This window comes from Neurospora tetraspora, assembly GCF_033439725.1.
Source record: "Neurospora tetraspora strain CBS 560.94 chromosome Unknown B0H65scaffold_1, whole genome shotgun sequence".
Lineage (NCBI taxonomy): Eukaryota > Fungi > Ascomycota > Sordariomycetes > Sordariales > Sordariaceae > Neurospora > Neurospora tetraspora.
In genome coordinates, this window is record NW_026944383.1 from 6,609,390 (window position 1) to 6,627,624 (window position 18,235).

At 51.6% G+C, this 18,235-nt stretch overlaps 4 protein-coding genes across 4 annotated transcripts; 2 read left to right on the forward strand and 2 right to left on the reverse strand.

Annotated features, from left to right (window-relative positions):
- Positions 1-3,756: 3,756 nt before the first annotated feature.
- B0H65DRAFT_585420 (uncharacterized protein) lies at positions 3,757-6,009 on the forward strand (the record flags this gene model as incomplete). Its single annotated transcript, XM_062830927.1, has 4 exons — positions 3,757-3,836; positions 3,877-3,955; positions 4,016-5,513; positions 5,573-6,009. 4 exons carry the CDS (start codon positions 3,757-3,759, stop codon positions 5,608-5,610), a joined length of 1,695 nt encoding a protein of 564 aa, XP_062687181.1. The 3' UTR covers positions 5,611-6,009.
- A 715-nt stretch (positions 6,010-6,724) lies between these two features.
- B0H65DRAFT_58617 (uncharacterized protein) lies at positions 6,725-8,885 on the reverse strand. Its single transcript, XM_062830945.1, has one exon. The coding sequence runs from the start codon at positions 8,579-8,581 to the stop codon at positions 6,866-6,868; it is 1,716 nt and encodes a 571-aa protein (XP_062687182.1). The 5' UTR covers positions 8,582-8,885; the 3' UTR covers positions 6,725-6,865.
- A 1,652-nt stretch (positions 8,886-10,537) lies between these two features.
- Positions 10,538-11,626, forward strand: B0H65DRAFT_545048 (uncharacterized protein; the record flags this gene model as incomplete). Its single annotated transcript, XM_062829348.1, has 4 exons — positions 10,538-10,641; positions 10,683-11,031; positions 11,227-11,348; positions 11,455-11,626. The coding sequence occupies 4 exons, from the start codon at positions 10,538-10,540 to the stop codon at positions 11,624-11,626; spliced, it is 747 nt and encodes a 248-aa protein (XP_062687183.1).
- Positions 11,627-14,887: 3,261 nt separating this feature from the next.
- B0H65DRAFT_58738 (uncharacterized protein) lies at positions 14,888-17,943 on the reverse strand. The gene is made up of 3 exons (XM_062830973.1): positions 17,788-17,943; positions 17,497-17,727; positions 14,888-17,435 (listed from the first exon to the last, which is right to left on the reverse strand). Exons 1-3 carry the CDS (start codon positions 17,800-17,802, stop codon positions 15,072-15,074), a joined length of 2,610 nt encoding a protein of 869 aa, XP_062687184.1. The 5' UTR covers positions 17,803-17,943; the 3' UTR covers positions 14,888-15,071.
- Between the last annotated feature and the right edge of the window lie 292 nt (positions 17,944-18,235).

The following is an 18,235-nucleotide window of genomic DNA, read 5'->3' on the forward strand; positions in this document are numbered from 1 at the left end:
TTTTGTCTTGTACCTTGAATCTGGTTGAAATAGTTGTCCGTCAGGTTTAGGTTTAGGTTGCGGTGACTCGACGACTACTGTATGCCCCCGTTTTACACACAGCTCATCTAGGGCTCAATCAAGTTCAAGAAAGCCGCAAAAGTTGGGCAAATCCCAAGGTAGTTTGTGCAGGTAACAACAGGCAGCAAGAGATATACACACACCAACCACCATTTTGACCACCCCTATTAATTCTCTCTATTTAACTTGGTTTGAGGTTGAACGGGATTTATCCCTTTCAGCTGCTTGCTATACATGTGTCAAACAGTTGTCAACCTCTGTCAAATGTCAAACTCACACCTTGTCAAACCCATATGTATCAAATTCAGTAACACCAAAATCCAGTTTGATACCGACACACGGGAAGGTGCCATGTCATGGCTGCCCTGGCATACGTAGATGGCTTGAGCAGCTCGTGTAGCCAAGCTCCCAGGTTCCTCCTAAGCGACGCAGTAACCCAGCAACCTAGTTACCATGACTGTCTTGTGCTTCCGTCAACTTGACAGACTCGTTGCTATGTAGTGGTCCAGATGCGAGCCCAGTTTTGGGGGTGGTGAGGGTAATGATGTCGAGACAAACACTTATATGAGCGATATGGGTAATAGATACGTGGTACGGAAACGGTATGCCTGTTGAGCACTTGTCACTTGTAGGTGGAGAAGATGTGGAAGAGAAGAGAGAACATGTGTTTCTTCACCGTTACGTTTATTTTCCTGCCGTACTAGGAAGAGTGAGAGATGGGTTAGTTCACAGCTGTTGTTTCTCGTGGAACATGAACTTTTCCTCAAATATAGCGTGGTCCACGGGCCGGAGCTGTCAGTCTGTCAGTCCCTTAACCTGTCGTGTTTGTGATACCTGGCCCACATGTAAGAGAGAGAAAAGGAACAAAAAAGTCAAAGATGTTTGAGACGGGTGATCACCTGATGATCTCGTTGGTCCTGAATCTCAAAAACGATGTGGGCTTGTGTGCTTTTATTACTAACCAGGCGGTGCCAGGCTGCCAGGCAGCTCCCGCTCGCTTGTTTGATGATCAAGATCGACACTGCCCTGGGCGAGTGCGAGCAGGTTGCCCAAGACGGGATGGTGACGGAGTTCGGCATGTTAGCAAACAGCTATGTATTCGATGACTCATGGAAGACTTCAACGTGTACACTAGCATTTGTAATACTCGTCAGGGCGTCAAAATCGCCGCTGACTACGACGAGTAGGTAGTCCAAGAAAAGGGGTTGATGACATATATATATATATATTTGATGGGTATACTTTAGATAAGTGAAGGTCACAAGCTGAGAGTCTGGAATGGTCTTTGACAAATCAAGAATAAGGAGCGCTTGGCTCGCCTTACGGATACAACGGCAATGGAACAATAAACAATATATTGACCCCGCAGCTTCCAAAAAGCTTATTCGGGTTGATGGGACCTGTTTTACTGCCCTCCCTTTGAGAATGAAACTTGGTTCCTGGGTCGTCGGAACTTGCCTGTATTTGGCTTCATGGTTCGATGTTTGGCTCGGGTTGGGTACCGACCGCTTGTAGGGCATGTCGATCGCCGGTTCTCTTTGCTAGAGTAAGAGACATCGGACACCACATCGGAGGAGGGGCAGTGGAAGCGAAGAGAAGGTGCAAGCTTTTGTCTTGCTGAGACGGTCTCCGCTCAAATCTGAAGTGTTTTGACGGTTCCGTAGCCAGTCCTGTCTCCGAATTTGGACAGAACACTTCACCATACCTTCACCCCCTGTCTTCGGCTAAGCAGCAGTCCGACCTAGCGATACAGCTTTGGCCTCTGGGGAAAAGGCGGGACGCACAACGCATCGCGAAGAGCTGTTGTTCGCTTCGGATTAGGTCTGCGAAAAGAAAAGGAAAGGTGAGGAAAGCAGCGAAGCAGGACGCAGCGGGGCATTGTGCAGCCGAATGGAAACATGATTGACGATGGGACCCGACGTCGGGAAGACGTTTCCGTGGGAGTGGGTGAAAGCGCACGGACAGCGGTCGCTGTACACTACGCTAGGCACATATAAAACCACGCTAGACCGTGGTCGGGTGGATGCCAAAAGACGTCAACTCTGGACACCTGAAAAATCACTGGCATCCCCTCGGCGAGCGGCGAGCGGGCTGCGCTCCGGTTCCAACGGGCATCCAGTTCCAGCTGGAGTTTCCATGTCTTGTCTCAATCGGGCCGCCTAAATCGACTGTGTACCATGCTTAGCTTACTGTGTGGGGCCCATACAAACTCGCTGCCAAGACAGGCTCCTGACAGCCAAGACCCTAAGCTTGGCATCAATTTCGCGCTGTCCGCAATCATCACCAAATCATTACCAAATATCATCATTTTAAACCACGACAACAAGAGCTCAAAACCACCTTTTTAGAGCGTTGACTTCACATTCATATGCGGGGGCCTCTTACCGGCCCCCTGCACCCCCGGAACTAACCCTAATACTTAACCTTAACCGCCAACCCTAATACCAACCTCTTAGGCAGCCTGCAAAGGCTTACACAGTTAATTTAGAATGGCACACAGTCAATTTAGGAAATCCGGTCTCAATTGTTCGAAAGAGCGACCCGAGTCTTCGATTCCATCGCAATCGCATCCCCATCGCATCTCCTCCACTGGCTCTCATCCCGTCCGCCTTGTCTTGTCCCGTCGGTCGGTTCGGTCGGTCTTTGTGGTCTGCGCTCCCGCCGAACGTGCCTTCTGCTGCGAGACTCCCGCTGCGCTGCAATCTGCACTCTGCAACATCTGCACTCGCCGTTCCCGTTTCCTTGGCTCCACGGTCAGATCTTGGCTCTTTTCCCAGCTTCCCGTCACTCTTTCCCTGCAACAGCAGCAGACAGTGCAACCAGGCAGAGGGCCCGCAGCATCTTCGAAAGCGAATTGATTGGGAATTGGCAGCCACGGCAGCGAAAAGCGAGCTTCCACTTGACTCGAACACGCCAACCTCGAACACGCCAACTTGTCGCCAATCTTCCCCTAACTTCATACCGACCAAACCCTGAAAATCCCAGTCCAGTTCTCCCCTAACGACTTCCAATCTTTCGCCCGGCTGTCCGTCCTTCTTTTCACCGCCAAACTCTCTCTCCTTCAACCTCAGCAGCAGCGGCAGGCAGCAGCACCCACAACCCATTCTCCCCCACGGGATTCTTTCGCAAAAAGACGGCTGTTTTGCGGATGCCATAAGACCCGGAGCCGAAGGGCCGCTGTAAACCCTTCGAAATGCCCGACAATGTCCATGTGTGAGTGGCCGCTCCCTCTCCCCCCTATAATTCGAAGCCCCCCGAAAAGCGCCCCGAAAAGCCCCCCCTCTCCGCTTCCGCTTTCCCAGTGCTTGGCGTCCGGTCGATGCTCCTGAAGCTATCACCTCTTGGCTAGCCAAGCCTCGCCAAGCCTGGGGAAACGAGCACCGTCTGTCGCCGCCACGGGCGCACATCTTCAACGACTTCGTGATACCAACACAACTGTTGACGACCATCTACTGACACGGTTATTGTTGCAGCTGTCGATGAGATTCGGAATGTCGTGTACGTCGTCGTCCTTCTCACTTGCGGTTTATCCGGCTCCCCCATCTCGTCCACCTTTCATTCCTTCTTAACCCACTCCAAGTGGAGCTTCCCCTTCCCAAGTCCAGCCAAGTTCCAACTCGGCCTCGTTTTCTTTGTCGCCAAGTTCGATCGCCAAGATCTCATCTGCATCCCGAGCCAGAGCCTCATCGTCTCGCGATGGCTTCGGAAACGATGGATCGCTATGGCATCAGCTTTAGTCCCGAGATCGCGAGCTCCCCTGTGCTAGACGACACAGCGTCGGAACTGTCCTTGCTAACCTGACTCAACTTCGTGCAGCCTGTTACTCAGCAATCCAGCCTGGCGCGGTGGCACAACTATTTCCAACACCGTCATCAGAAATGTCACGGCTTTAACAGTACGTCTGGTAGCTTGCCTTGCTGTTTCGCGGGACTCCTCGTTGACTCGTTGTCAATAGCACAAACTCACAGTTTCGACCCGCATCTCCGAGAACATAACGGTCCTGGCATCCAAGTATGCAGCAACCCAGAATGGCGTCATCCAGGGCCTACTATACGTCCCCGACCTTTCCGAGAAAGACCCTTGTATGGACAATTTGACCGATTACATACCAGAAACCGCTACTCGTCGTGCCCAGCTTCCGCCCGCTAATATCAACCTTATCGCGCTCGTGCCTTGGATTAACGCCCAGTGTGCCCGACACTTCTTGATCTCAGCTCGCCAAGACCCGGTCCGAGGTCTTATCTTCTACAAACCCGACAACTCGACCGACAAACCTCCCAAGGGTAGTTCAGATGAATGGGATCTTGGAGACGGTGGAAAATGGAGAACCCAAGCTGGGTATCCCATCTATGCCATGTCAGGTGCCGCTGGTCAGCAAGTTATGGACCAGTTGAGCTTGTACTCGGGTAACGTGACGGAAATACCTTTTGGTGATAGAATCGCCGAAGTGTATAATTCTAGTCCGGGCGATTTCGTACGAGTATGGACCGAGTTATCGGTTTCGACCGACAACGATCTACCTGGAATATGGGTCTATATCCTGATCATCATTGGTGTTCTCCTGGGCGCTGTTATCGGGATTTCGTTGTTGATGCATTTTATCCAAGCCAGGCGTCGCTCATCCCTGCGCAGACGTGTTATTTCCGGCGAGGTCAACCTAGAACGAATGGGTATCAAGCGACTGAAGGTGCCTATGGAGCTCATCGACACGTTTCCTCTCTTTACTTACCATTACGAGCCGGATAGCATCAGTATGCCAACATCGCCGAGGTCTTTGCGTCCCGATAGGCCCAGGAGAGGCAGTCGAACTCAGTCGGAAGCTCCCACCGCGCAGTCCGTTTCTGGGTTAACCGCGGGCACGATGTCAGAAAAAGCCCCCAGCACCGTTGCGACCGACTATCAGCCAGCATGCGCTATCTGTTTAGAACCGTACCAGAACCGAGTTACGGTTATCCGAGAGATTCCCTGCGGGCATATCTTCCACACGCACTGTATCAACGAATTCCTCAGCGAAAACAGCTCGCTATGTCCGATATGCAAAGCCTGCATGCTGCCCAAGGGGTACTGTCCCAAAATAACCAATGCGATGGTACGGCGAGAACGGGCGGTGCGACGATTACGAGACCGAATAACAGTCGAAGATTCTTGTTCGGAATACGAAATGGTTGATCAAGGAAAGCCGATTCGGGGAGGCAAGGGTCTAAAGAGCCTACTAGGGGGAAGAGGAGATGACTCCAAAGCTACGGATGCAGCAACAATTGCTACGACTCCATCCCGAATGTCAATTGGACAGGCCTCTAGTCAACGCGCCGGTCGAAAGCAACAAAAACAAGTCGGAAACAACAATAATGGTAATGTGCAGGGTGGTAGTCCTCCTGAGCTCGAGAGGAAGCGGATGCGGGAACTGGCTGGCGGCTCTGATATCGACGACGGGGAGTCACAAGCACCAGGCTGTAGGTTGATCGCTCTTTGTTACCCTGAGAGCTCCGAACTGACCAGTTTTGTTACACAGGGGAGAGATTACGACGCAAAGTATTCCCAGGCTTCTAGGTACAGCCGAAGGATATCTGGGCTTCTTTACGCACTTGGTGGACAGGTAGCAACAACGGCTCTTTAGAGCACTTCGAGAAACAAATGAGCGGGTGGCATTACTGGCATCCACCTCCAGTTCTTGGAAAGAGTGGAAGGAGTATGGTATAGGCGATATGGACATGATACCCCTTTTCGCATGTTTTGGCAGATTCACACAAAGGTGACGGGCATAGAGAAGAGCATTTGTACGGTTTTGGTATCGGCGTTCTAATCATTTTGTGGCATTTTGTGTATGGAGACTTGCCTCTACGGAGGATATGAACTGAGAAGCGTTCTGAGAGGACCTCGTAGTAAAATTCAATGGGGTGCACATTGAGGATATGATAATGCACATATTGAGAGAACCAACACGAAGTAACTCAAGTTAATGAAATGTCAAGCATTATCGGGGTGCTCGAGGGTAAACTAGATACGTGATAAAATTAACTAGATACAGAAAAGGATGATGCATTCTACGGGGTATCAATGACGCTGGAATACTGGAATTTGCCGTCTCCTCCTCCTCCACCCCGCCCCCACATTTTTCGCCATCTTCCTTTCATCTCATATGATCACGGTCCATCCTTCCGTCATCTTCGGTCCATAATCATCCCGCCCATATTCATTCCGTCCTTGTCTTGCTTTCGAATCTCTTTCCACAGACCAGTGTGAAAATAGTATCCTTTATCCCATCCTCTGCCACCTCCTCCTCCTCCTGATCACTCCTTTCCCCCTATGTAAAATGCAACGCAGCCGAGCCTCCCTGCCCCCCGTCTTTCCAAAAGAAAATGTAAAATGTAATAAAATGCAATACAATACAATACAAAACGCCTTTTCCTCTCCAAGGAACAAAGAAAGAAGACAATTTAAAGCAAAATGAAATGTGAATGAGTGTAGTGTCGTGTCGTGTCGAGGGAGGGTTGGTCCAGCCCACTGCCTCCGCTCTAAACATGATGGTGTGAATGAGTGTCTCTAAACCCAAACCAATGCTTTCGCTTCCCGTAAATGCATGAAGACAAATGCTTTGGAGTCAGACAGACAAGTAAAGTCAAGAAGGAAAAAAAAGTGTGTATGTCCTCGTAATCCCACCGGGCCGGCCTTGTTTCTCCATCACCCCACCGTTTTCCTCACTGACAAGTGCCAACCAACACTCAACTTCCCCGACACCGGCAGTTACACCCCTCCAAACTCCGCAACGAAACCAGCACAGTACACACACGGGATAGCCAGCGAACTAAAACCTGTTCGGCATGCTACCCGCCCCCGGTACCGACGGTCCGAGCAACCCAGCCGGAGTCTTGGGCGTAGGCGGCACGTACTTAGCGCCCCTCGCCACGGCGCCCAAGTCGGCTTCCTCCATCATTGCCGTGAAGGTCGTTACTGGTCTTGTCTGCTGGTGGTGGGGATCGTGGTTCTCGGGGTTGAAGGGGTCGTAGTCATCGGTGGTATTGGTATTATTTAAATAGGGGTAATTGGAGTTGATGTTGATGAATTTGGAGTACGTGTAATTGGCGTTGGAATTGCTATTGGAGTTGGCAAGACGCTCGGGAGTCAGCGTCCGTGGATCGGCGAACACGTTTATGCTAACTCCGCTGTTTCCGCGCGGGCTGTCTAGTCCGCCTCCGTGACCACCGCCGCCGCTTGTTGCGCCCCAGGGAGTGATGGGTGGTGTGGTGTAGCCGGATCGGCCGCCTGCTGCTGGGGGAGGCAAATTATTGCGGCTGCTGGTTCCGGTGCCGGTGTAGGCTGATGGACCGGGAACGTTACCACTAACATTACGTCCGTGACCACCGTAGGCTATGCTGCTGTCATGCCCCTCGGATGGGGTTTTGGCCCGGCTGTTGTTGCGGCTGTGGTAGTTTGGCGGAGACCCGCGGGGTGGAGTGTCGAAGGGGTTGACGTTGCCTGCTACTGCTCCAAAATCGGAGGTGGGACGGTGGTGCGATTGGGCGGAGACGGAGCGGTTGAAGTCGGTTCGGATGACGTCCTCGGCAACGATGGGGTTGCTGATAATGTTCCCGAAGGAGGACGTCGATCGGTTCAGGCGCGGTTTCTCGTCATGGCCGTAGTGACCGTGACCGGCTCCAGCTCCGGGAACCTTGCCTCTGCGGCGATTCAGAATGCACAAGTAGAGGGTGATCAGGCCGCCGATGATGAAGACGGCAACGCCGGCAACCACGCCAGCGATGATTATTCCACTTCCTCCGCCTTTCCCAGGCCCTTCGTCGTCGTCGTCGTCGTCGTCGTCGTCGTCGTCGTCGGGCTTCCCGCTTTCCACGGGCTTTGCGCTCCCTGCTGACTTGTCACCACTTGCTGCAGGCTTGCCGGTTTCTGTAGGCTTGCTGCTTGCTGTAGGTTTGTCGGTTGCTGTTGGCTTGTCGGTTCCTGCAGGAGAGTCGGTCACAGAGAAAATAGATTTAGATGTTGTCTGGGTGGATTGAGAACTGCTAATTGGCCCTTGAGTTGCTGTCGTCGTTGCGCTTGGCGGTGGCTTGTTATTCAACTCTTGGGGTGTCTTTGACTGATCCGCATCCTTTTGACAGTAACCTTGGGTGTTGCAAGAGTAACCCCATGGACAGCATCTATCAGAACACTGCTTTAAGGGGACATCCAAAACAGTGGTCTTGAGGCCTGCTTGAGGATCCTTCACTGGATCCTGCTTGCTAGTGTCGCAGGAAATCGGTTGTATCATCGAGCAGTCTTGTCCATTTGGGCAGCAAAGAACCGCAGTATTTGCGGCCAAAGGAATGCATGTCGAGTCGGTCGGACAGCAAAAGTTATCAGGCAAACCGGCCTGGGAACACTTTGAGAAGCCCTCGGCCGCACATGTTGATTCTGACTGTCGTTGGAATAGCTGGCTAGCTGGTATGGCTGAGACTGTTGTCGCGCTCAAGGCGACGACTAGTAGTAGTGAGCTCGCTTGCTGTAGTAGTCGCCGCGGCCCCGACATTGTGAATTTGGACTCGAGCAGGGCCGTGCTGAGTAGTCGAGTGGGCGAAGGAGATGTCTTGGGCTATTATGTCGGCTGCAGTCGAGACGGCTCGAAAGATGGGTAGGAACTCTCACTTGTGACCGGCAACGTGGAGAAAGAGAACAAAGGCAAAGAGGAATCAGAAGACTGGAGATATCATGTACGGACGGCGACTTTGTTGCGCCCACAATGCGTTTGAGAGGCTTGACGAGAGGCGGATGAGAAGCCGTAACCCCAGAATAACACAAACAAAGAAAATGACGACGACGTTGACCAGTCAAACGACGAACGGGACAGAAAATCAAGAAAGAGAAGATTGAGGCAAACGGGAGAGGAAGTCAGGAACCGCTTGGTTAAGGTATCTTGGGTATATCGAGAACTTTGGGGCCGGCCCTCTGGCTCATGAGCCCTCGTGTCTGTAACACCTCAACTAGCAGTGTGATAGATGACTGACACATGGACAAGCAAGCATGCGTTTGATTACTGCAAAGAAAAAATCTTCACAGAAAGCACCGGAAAACGCATCATTTGGCCCAATGGATTGGACCAGCGCAACGCTCTCCTCCAACCGCTCTCACCCAAGTTGAATGGGCCCCTGGCGCTATCCAACATGCAAGGAACTACGGGCGCGAATGGGTGAGCCTTGGAACCTCAAAAGGCTTCCCGTCAACGGGACCACGCAGATTGGCATCTGCGGCCCTGGCTATCTGCAACCCCGGGATGGGCATGCCATGGATGCGGGAGCCGAGCGATGGAGCGACGACGGGGCGGCGATGGGGTCATGGTGGTCAGTCACAGTCTTGTCAGCCTGGTCTTGGTCAACGGATTCATGGCAAATTCTGAGATTGGGTGAGTGTGACCGGGCATAACCTAAAGCCCAGACGCTAGATAAGGTGTGGATCAAGGCAGTGTAAAAGGGTCTCGAAGCGTTTCGCTTCTGATCAATTGCTTGGTTGACGTGAAGCGCCGACGACCTGGCGATGAATGATGAGTGGGCGAATGAGTGGCAGATGGAGTGTTTGGAGTTGTCAAAGTGAAGATGACAAGATGCAGCTTGGTTGGCCCATAATGATTTTCCCGTCCGCGCCTATGTTACGCTAACAGGGACCCACTGTTAGGTTCATCCAGGGGTCACTTGATCACTGAGCGTCACTGAAAATAGAGACGGCGACTAGACTCACAAAGGCCTAGCGCCCGCTCGCCAAGCGCCGGGTGCCGGCTTGAATACGGAGCGGACCAGCTACCATGCACGGGCCACACGGAACTTGTCTCGGACCAAGTACGGGACGGGGACACTACCTTCCTTCGATTCTACTGTGGAAACTCGACATCGATGGCCCGGAGCCTCTAACCATCCGATACCATGCGGAGTGCATGCGGAACAATCGACTGTCCGATGGCCACACTACGTATACTCAATGTCACACATCGATATTGATCGAGCGGATCTCGAGTCCGCTCGCTCTCAGTTTGATGCCATGAGTTGAGGCACGTTATAATTGAAAGAAAACAGATTGACAGTTTTACCAAGCCATGAGGCTCACTATGGCGGCCGCTCGACTATGCACGTTACCAACTCATTTTCGATCTTTAAGCCTCATGAACATCCAAAACACCGAACTACCACTGTCAAAACGCCGCCGGTCATTCGGAATCATACTGCAACAATGATGATTACAAATGCCCTTTTTTGTTTGTCATTCCTCCACCCATTTGCGCTGTTCGCAATACCTCCACCTGATTTTGCACCATGATCACGACATCACCGCCTCTTCGAAGTCATGATAACATACAGTTGCGAGAGATCATAATCAAAATGGCCGAGTATAAAAGCTCACAATCGCCGATATCACGGGAATGAAATTACCATACAATCCGAACACTCGCAGCATTACTACAACCCGTCAACCGTTCTGACCCAGATACCAATCCAAAATGACCACCACCAAAACAATCCTCATCACCGGCTTCAACCGCGGTCTCGGCCGCCTCCTCCTCTCCTCCTACTCCAGCGTCCCAACCACACCGTCATCGCCGCCGTCCGCAACCCCTCCCACCCGACCTCGCAATCCCTTTCGAGTCTTCCCGTCCACCCCTCCGGCACGACACGCTTGATCATCGTCAAACTCGACCTGAACGTGCGCACCGACCCGGCTGCCGCCGTCAAGGAGCTCGCGGAGAAGCACGACATCAACACCATCGACGTGGTCATTGCCAACGCCTCGACGGGATACATATGGCCGAAGGTCAGGGAGGCCGAGGTGGATGATATTAGGGCGCATATGGAGACGAATGTGTTTGGGTTTGTGGAGTTGGTGAAGGGGCTGTTGCCTGTTTTGGAGAGGACGGCCGCGAAAAAAGGGGAAGGGGAGGGAGAGGATAAGGAGGTGGTTTGGGTTACGATTGGAAGTGGAGGGGGGTGGTTGAATGTGAGTTATTCTTCCTTGGTTTGCTTCTCTCTCTTCTCGGTTCCAAGACTTTGGACTCAGTCAGGGTCGGAGTGACATTACACCTGGGAAGAACTTGAGGATGATGATGGAGTGAGGATTTACGGAAGAACTGGAAAGGGTTGATGATTGCCGGTTTGCTTCCTTGCTAACTGGTATGCAAACACAACACAACAGAACCCTGCCGCTGCCGCCGTCCCCAACGCAGCGTACGGTGTTACGAAAGCGGCCCAACATTACTTGACCAGGAAACTGCATGACGAGGAGCCGTGGTTGACCTCCTTCTCTATTGACCCTGGGTGAGCCACTTACTTGCCTACCTACTACCACTTATTCTTTCTAGGATTCGTTTCTTAGCATCGGCAATACCTGGACATTGGCTAACACGATTACCGTCCGAAACAGCTGGGTCAGAACCGAGATGGGAAACGCTGGGGCACGCGTGCTGGGCCTTGAAGAGGCGTATGGTGACCCGGAGGAAAGTGCTAAGGGCATGCTGAAGGTCTTTGACGCTGCTACGAGGGAGACGCACAGTGGGAAGATGTGGACGGCGGAAGGCGAGACTGTTTTGTTTTAGAGAGTTTGATGGTTGATTAAGGGAGAAGGTAGATTTCATTTTCGGTATCTGGTCCCATATCTTACATTGTCACTGTGTATCGGCAGTGAGAGATGGTTTGGTATGTTCAATAACCTGCCGTGGTATGGCTCGAGAAAGCAATTCAAAGTGATCAGTCACGATGACTCCGATCCTCGTACATTCATGACGATCGTGGAGAGATGAAGAGGTCACTTTGATTACTGGCAACGGACTACGCTTTCAAATTATTGAATCAACCTAACTTTAGTGTCCTGTCCTCCATGGCCAACATTGCTCGGCTTATAGTAGCCATTAAAAAGAACAACCTCACGAGGACGCTGAAGAGTAAAACCCTCAAACATCTACTTGCTGATAGATACCCCCGCTATCTAGAACCGACAATCTTGGATTGCTGGTTCTAGGTGGCTGCCTCTGATTGTTATTACTTCTATCACGTAGAAACGCTTGCAGGAAAGGATATGAAAAGACGACGAAGTTGATGAGACCAACTAACCGGACTTTGTGTCGTGCTTGAAGATACCCTTCGTGAGCAGGCCGTGATTGAAGCCCTAATGAGGCCCGGAAAGAGCCCCAGAATGACTTCATCCATCTAAAATGACTGTTCTCACCTCAGTTTCATGCATGCATCATTTCGCCTCACCGACAACTATCACCTTGTACTGTCCTCACGGATCTCGCCGCTCGCTCGGAGACTTGGCCGCTGGCCGACCGACCACCAGACCGTCACGGTATCATTGCCATCCGGACAAGTGTGGACGGCCCGTTGTTGAGGCCCGGTTGCCTCTTTCCCCTGAATAGGTAGGTTCTGGCTGCTACTCGTCTGGGCTAGAAACACCTCAGACCCCATGCTGGCGCATGGGGTCTGGCAGGGCGATTAGCCAATATCAAGGCGATTAGCAAATTTTTATATACATTAACCGCCTGCAAATTTACTAGCAAATCGAGGTAGCCCGGTATAGCTGCATATCGTAAAATAAGGTGAAGGTATTCGCAGATTGATTCCTCACTCCACAACGTATGCATCAAAAATGTAAACGCGCTAGATTGTTTGCCTCGTTCCTCTCTATCTGGTGATAATTTTATTTCTTTTCATATCTTTAGTTTTGGTGGTGCAAATTGAATTACAATACGATTTTATCGTTTTTGAACATTCGGGAGCCTTCTAACATGTGAATAAAATGCGCACGTGCCTTCTTAGATTACTGCATATCCATCGCACTGTACATATGCTAGTAAATCCTAGTTAGGTGATTACCGTATTCCTGTCTGTTGTTAACCCACCCGGCAGTCAAGTCGTTAAGCTTGAGGATGAGGTTTATGAGGATGAGGATGGGGATGAGAATGAGTAATGGGAGGGTTTTGCTGATGATTATGATGATTATGAGGATAACAATGAGTATGAGTAACGATTTTGTACGATAATCACGATATTTCAGAGTACTAAAACACTATGAATAGATGTGGCGATGCAGCACGGTAGTTAGAATTGAGAAATTTGACTTCCTGACTTATATGCAGTTATGCAACAAAATGGTGGTACCTCCATTTGCTAGCGATTTGGGTGGTGGGGAATGTACTTAAATTTTTTTGCTAATCGCCTTGATATTGGCTAATCGCCCTGCCAGACCCCATGCGCCAGCATGGGGTCTGAGGCGTTTCTAGCCCAGACGAGTAGGTCCACTCTATGCCTGGGTGTTGAAAAAAGGATGTACTGTGGTGGCGGTAGGAATGGGTGGGCAAGTTGAAGTCAACAGTAAGAACAATGCGAGAGTGTCCAAAGCCCGTCCCTTCAATCCTTCCTTGTATTTTTATTTCCATTCCCCCAGGGGCATCCTACCAAGTGCAAAGTAGAAGGAAGGTGGTGGAAAGAAGGCAAAAGCCGGAGTGCTCCTGCTCCCGTACCCGAACAATCTCTTGGCATTCATCACACCTCCCACCTCTCATCCCGTCCCACCTGCCGCTAAGCGCCGAGTTTCCTTTTCTGCCACTCATTCATCCACACAGATCCCCCCGTCTTTTTGGCTACGCGCGCGAAGCGTTCTTCGGCGGCTAACGTTCTCACTCTCACAGTCTCACGGCCTGCTTGTCTCGCTTCCTTCCTTGCTACACACCCTCCTGAGTCCTGACAGATCCCCCAAGTTCCATTGTCACTTACGCCAAGTAGATCGCACACACACAGCCACTTTTACTCATGTGATGTGACTGGGCTCTTTAGGCTTCTGACGAGGGTCTGATGGGGGTCCGATTGATGAGACGGGGAGTCGCACTCACTCTGCTGATCTCTTACCAAAAACCGAAGGTAGTTCGTGACTATGATGGTTAGAAGGGTTAGAAGGGTCAGAAGGGGTTCGCCTCTGGCGGGCTCTCCGATGTTGGACTTCTGTGATGGCAAAAGAAGGTCGTTGTAATGGGTCTTGTTGGGTTGGAGTTCATGCTCTTGCCTCAATGAAAGATCAACGTTCTCTTCGGGCTCACCTAGCGTCGTTGATCGGGCTTCATCGGGCTGTGATCGTGGTATCGGATGTTTCGAGGTGAAATATTTGAGGCCTAGACAGGCTTGAATGACATCAAGACGTATAATCACGGTGGTCTGAGAAGGTGACAAAGGTGGTTGTAATTTTGCTTTTCTTCATTCCCCCCTATTACGGGCATGCCTAACTAACTAAATAGCTAGTTAGCTGATTCCCAATCTAGATCTGTTTCTCCGAGAGCCATGCTTCTGGATCCAGATCCAGAATGCGGCGGCGGACTCTTTTTCCCTCCCCCTTTCCCCAGTCTCTCCTGATTCCCCCCATGTGTGGTTTCTGTGGGTTTTCTGGTTTGTCGTTGAGTGAAATGCACACCAAATGTCGCCAGATGGTCAGAATCGTGCACTACTCAAGAACGGCATCATATCTAGTGACTGAAAAAGAAAAACAATCTGAACGTTTGAGAAGAAGTGAAAAACAAAGGTATCGAAGGGTCATGAATCGTCGTAAAATCGTGAGAAGTAAAACCAAGAATTCCCCAGTTCCTGAAATCCCACACCGGATCAAGTGCTATGTGTTGATATCATAGACTGACCGTACACAACCTAACCTGTATCTACCAAGTTCACCCCTTTTTACACCTCTCATTCCCTTCCCTTTCTTCGGAGAAAACAAAAGGCACAACAAATCACACGCAGAGAATATAAAACGCCGTTGAATGTTGCTCAAGAAAAAAAAAAAAAATGCAAACAAAAAAGCCATTCAACGGCACAAAGTGGTATCTCAAGGTATTCCAACCATTCTGTTCCAAGACATAAGTAAAAGAAGAGAAAGAAGCGAAGGTTTGAGGTGAGAGTGTTTTGAAGAGACAAAAAACAGGATGTGAACACCCTGGGAAAGAACGAAAGGCGGGTATAACAGCGAAGAAAATGAAAACAAAGAAAAAAAGAATCAACTCAAATCATGCTGCCGTTGACAACAACCTCAGCTCCCTCACCCTTCTGTTTGAGCGCCTTAGCCAGCATCAACTCCCTCATCCAGTCAATGCGCTCATCTCTGCTCTTGACAGCAAAGTGGTGCATCTTTCCGGTGCCGTTAACGGCGCCTTGAATAGCGCTGGCCCCGTTAGCCGCGGCCGCAGACGACGCCGAAGGCCCAGGGATGCTGTTCTCGCGCTTGCGCAACTGCCCCTTGACGGCGGCCTTGCCGTCCTGAGGAATCAGCTGGAAGCTAAAGGCAGCAATGTCATCCTTGGAGTGGGCGTCGCCGGAGCCGCGGCGGATGTGCATGGCCTTGAAGGCGGCGTTTAGCTTGGAGGTGTTGGCGTTGCTGCTGCAGGCGATGGCATAGTCGTCAATGTCAATGTACTCGAGCGTCTTGTTGTTGGCCGTGGCCGCGTCCTTGTGCATGGTCAAACGGGTGCCGCGGAGCTTGAAGTAGTGCTCGTGCCACTCGTGGCGGAGCATCTTGGTCTTGCGCTTCTTCATGAGACCTTGGTAGGAGACGGCTTCGCCGTTCGTCATGTCTTCCGTGGGCTGGGTGCTCGTGGGAGAGAGACGACTTCCGCTGCTGGGGCTGTTGCTGACTCTATGGCTGCTTTCGGTAGGGCTGGTGCCGGCACTCTTGCTTGGGGCAATGACTGCCGAGGAGCCAGGCATGGGAGCGATGGCACGCTCAAAGGTGGTGCGGTTGGTCTGGCTCCATGGGTATTGCACACGGGGAGGGGGCTGCAGAGGGCGCTGTGTTTGGGTGGTGGCTCTCTGAGAGAAAGACTTGTTCTGTGGTTGCACGGCAGTGAGGGGTGTGACGATTTTGTTCTCATCCAGCGCAGGCATGACAGGGAAGGAGGGCCGACGGATAGTGGCGCGAGACATAGATCGCGGAGGGGCAGGGTTATGGCGGTAGTTCATGTCAGGCGGAACTGACTGGGAAACATCTCGAGAGATGATGGGGATGGAGGTCATGGTGACCGGAACATCCATCTCGGAGAAGGGGGTACCGAAGCGGTATACGCCAACCGGAGTCGCTTCTTCGGAAGAAGCAGAATGGTCGCTCATCTCACGGAACGAAGGAATTACCTGCGATTGACGACGAGCAGATGTTGCACGAGCCGATACAGGTCCAGCTACAGCGCCACCCTCATTAGGGATTGCTAGCTTAGGAAGAGCACGCAACCTCGCATGAGGACCTTGAGCTTGCTGCTGGGGGTATAGCTCGAACGGAGGTGTTGGGGGAACCTCGCTCGAGCCGACCGCATGGTGGTTCTGGAAGTCAAGGAATTGACGAACGTTGTCTTGGGGATCCCGCGAAATGACATTTCGCAGGGTAGCTTCCTGGAGATACTGTAGAGTTGGTTGATCTCCAGGTCCCATAACGTCCGAGGATGCCACAACCGACGGGATGGCGTCAGAGACAGGACGAAAGGGGTCGATAGCCTCAGCCGTCTGCGGGTTTCCGGGATTACCCGCGACCATAATGAAACCTCCTTCATCAATGTTGACAAATGGGTGGTCCTTCTTGAACGCCTCAATCATCTTCTGGTTCCGCTTCCACTTGGCGCAGTTCTCGCCCTTGGAGCAGCTGTGAGGCTTGGGCATGAGCTGCTCAATGCCAACAATGGAGACTGACTCGAGAGGAGAGATCACGTCATTGATCTTTGGCCTCACTTTGCTCGCCTTCCTCTTGGGCTTGTTCACGCTTTCGTTCCTCCGCAGCTCTCTTTCAACCTTGCGGTCCGGCTCATCCTCAATCGGGGTTTCGGGCTGAGGGTCCGGCTTCTGGATGTTCCTCATGGAGTGGATTTCATTCCAGACCCTTGTTCGCATGCCAAAGGATGTGATTCCAAGCTCTTTCAGATCCTCAAACTTTAGTGTGATCAAGATGGACCCTGTAATATCGTTCTCCACAAATCTCTCGCAGGTAGTAAGCTCAACGCCGGCGTTGAACATCCATTGGGCAACCATCTCAGGAGTCCATTCGGGAAGGGTTCGTGTGTCGAGTTCGACATCGGTGAATCGGAAGGGCCCGGAGTCGCGCTTGCTCCTAGATGGAAGGGTCGTAAGATGAACGGTATGTTGCAGAAAGTGGTCATGTTCTTGAGCCTTCCGTTCCGTAACCGGCGATAGGGTCAAGGCGTTTTGATATTCGATGGAATGCAGGGACACAGAGCTGCGGAAAAGATGGGGTCCTCTGGGACCTTCCACTTGCTTCATCTCCTCGAACGGGAACGGGAACCCTCCTCTTTGGCGCACTGATCTTGGTGTTTGGACCTCATCATAGGAAGACATTGTTGTGAAACTTGGTTGACCGCCCGACTTTGACTTTGGTCTTTGTTAGCGGTCCGCATCACGGACTTGAAGTGAATAGGTGCAATTGACTTACTGAACCGATACTGTTGCGAGGCGAGATCTCGTCATCATGAGCCAGATCCTCCATATCGCTGTAGATATCGTCCTCCTCCATCTCCCAATCGGACTCCATGAATTCGGTGTATACTGAGTTTGGCCTGTCCTTGACATTGTTGGTGGAGAAGAAGCTCTCGACCCGAGAGCCGGTCTTTTGGCGCATTTCGTTGTGGCGGTCATGCTCCCGCACATGATAGTGTAGGTTGTCCTGCAGCATATGGTGAGCAATCTGCGTCGCTGATGTCAATGGCATGTTGATATTGCTTACCATGTTGGCAGTCATGGTGGTTGAGATGTCCCCTATGGGTCTCGGGGTGACACAGGCGAGGGGTATATATCAATGGCGGCCTGAAGCCACTTTTTCGTTGAATTTTTGCCGCTGCCGGCAGTGCCGATCTTTGTATCCTCGATATCGCTACGCTGAACCGGGGAGATTTAAGATGGATTGAACATGTGACTTTTTGTGGTATAACCCGCGTGGTCACAGTGAAAGAAGCCGAACCAGGAGGAAGGTCGACTGTGAGACGTTGACGGACAGCGACAGAGAGTTATGTAGGGCGAATCGATGGTCAACCCACGATGTCGGCAAGCGCTTCAAGCTGTGGAGGAGGGTAACGAGGTAACCTCAGCGGTGCGGTGCAGGTATAGTACCTATGTAAGCCACGGGCCAGAAGATACTGGTCTCCAATCGATGTCTGGGTGTGAAGAAAAGGCGA

Excerpts from the sequence above, each read along its gene's own strand:
- B0H65DRAFT_58617 (XM_062830945.1), bottom strand. The coding sequence starts at position 8,581 with ATGTCGGGGCCGCGGCGACTACTACAGCAAGCGAGCTCACTACTACTA.
- B0H65DRAFT_58738 (XM_062830973.1), bottom strand. Across the intron at positions 17,436-17,496 it reads CTCGCAACAGTATCGGTTCA|TCAAAGTCGGGCGGTCAACC; the intron begins GTAAGTCAATTG and ends CAAAGACCAAAG.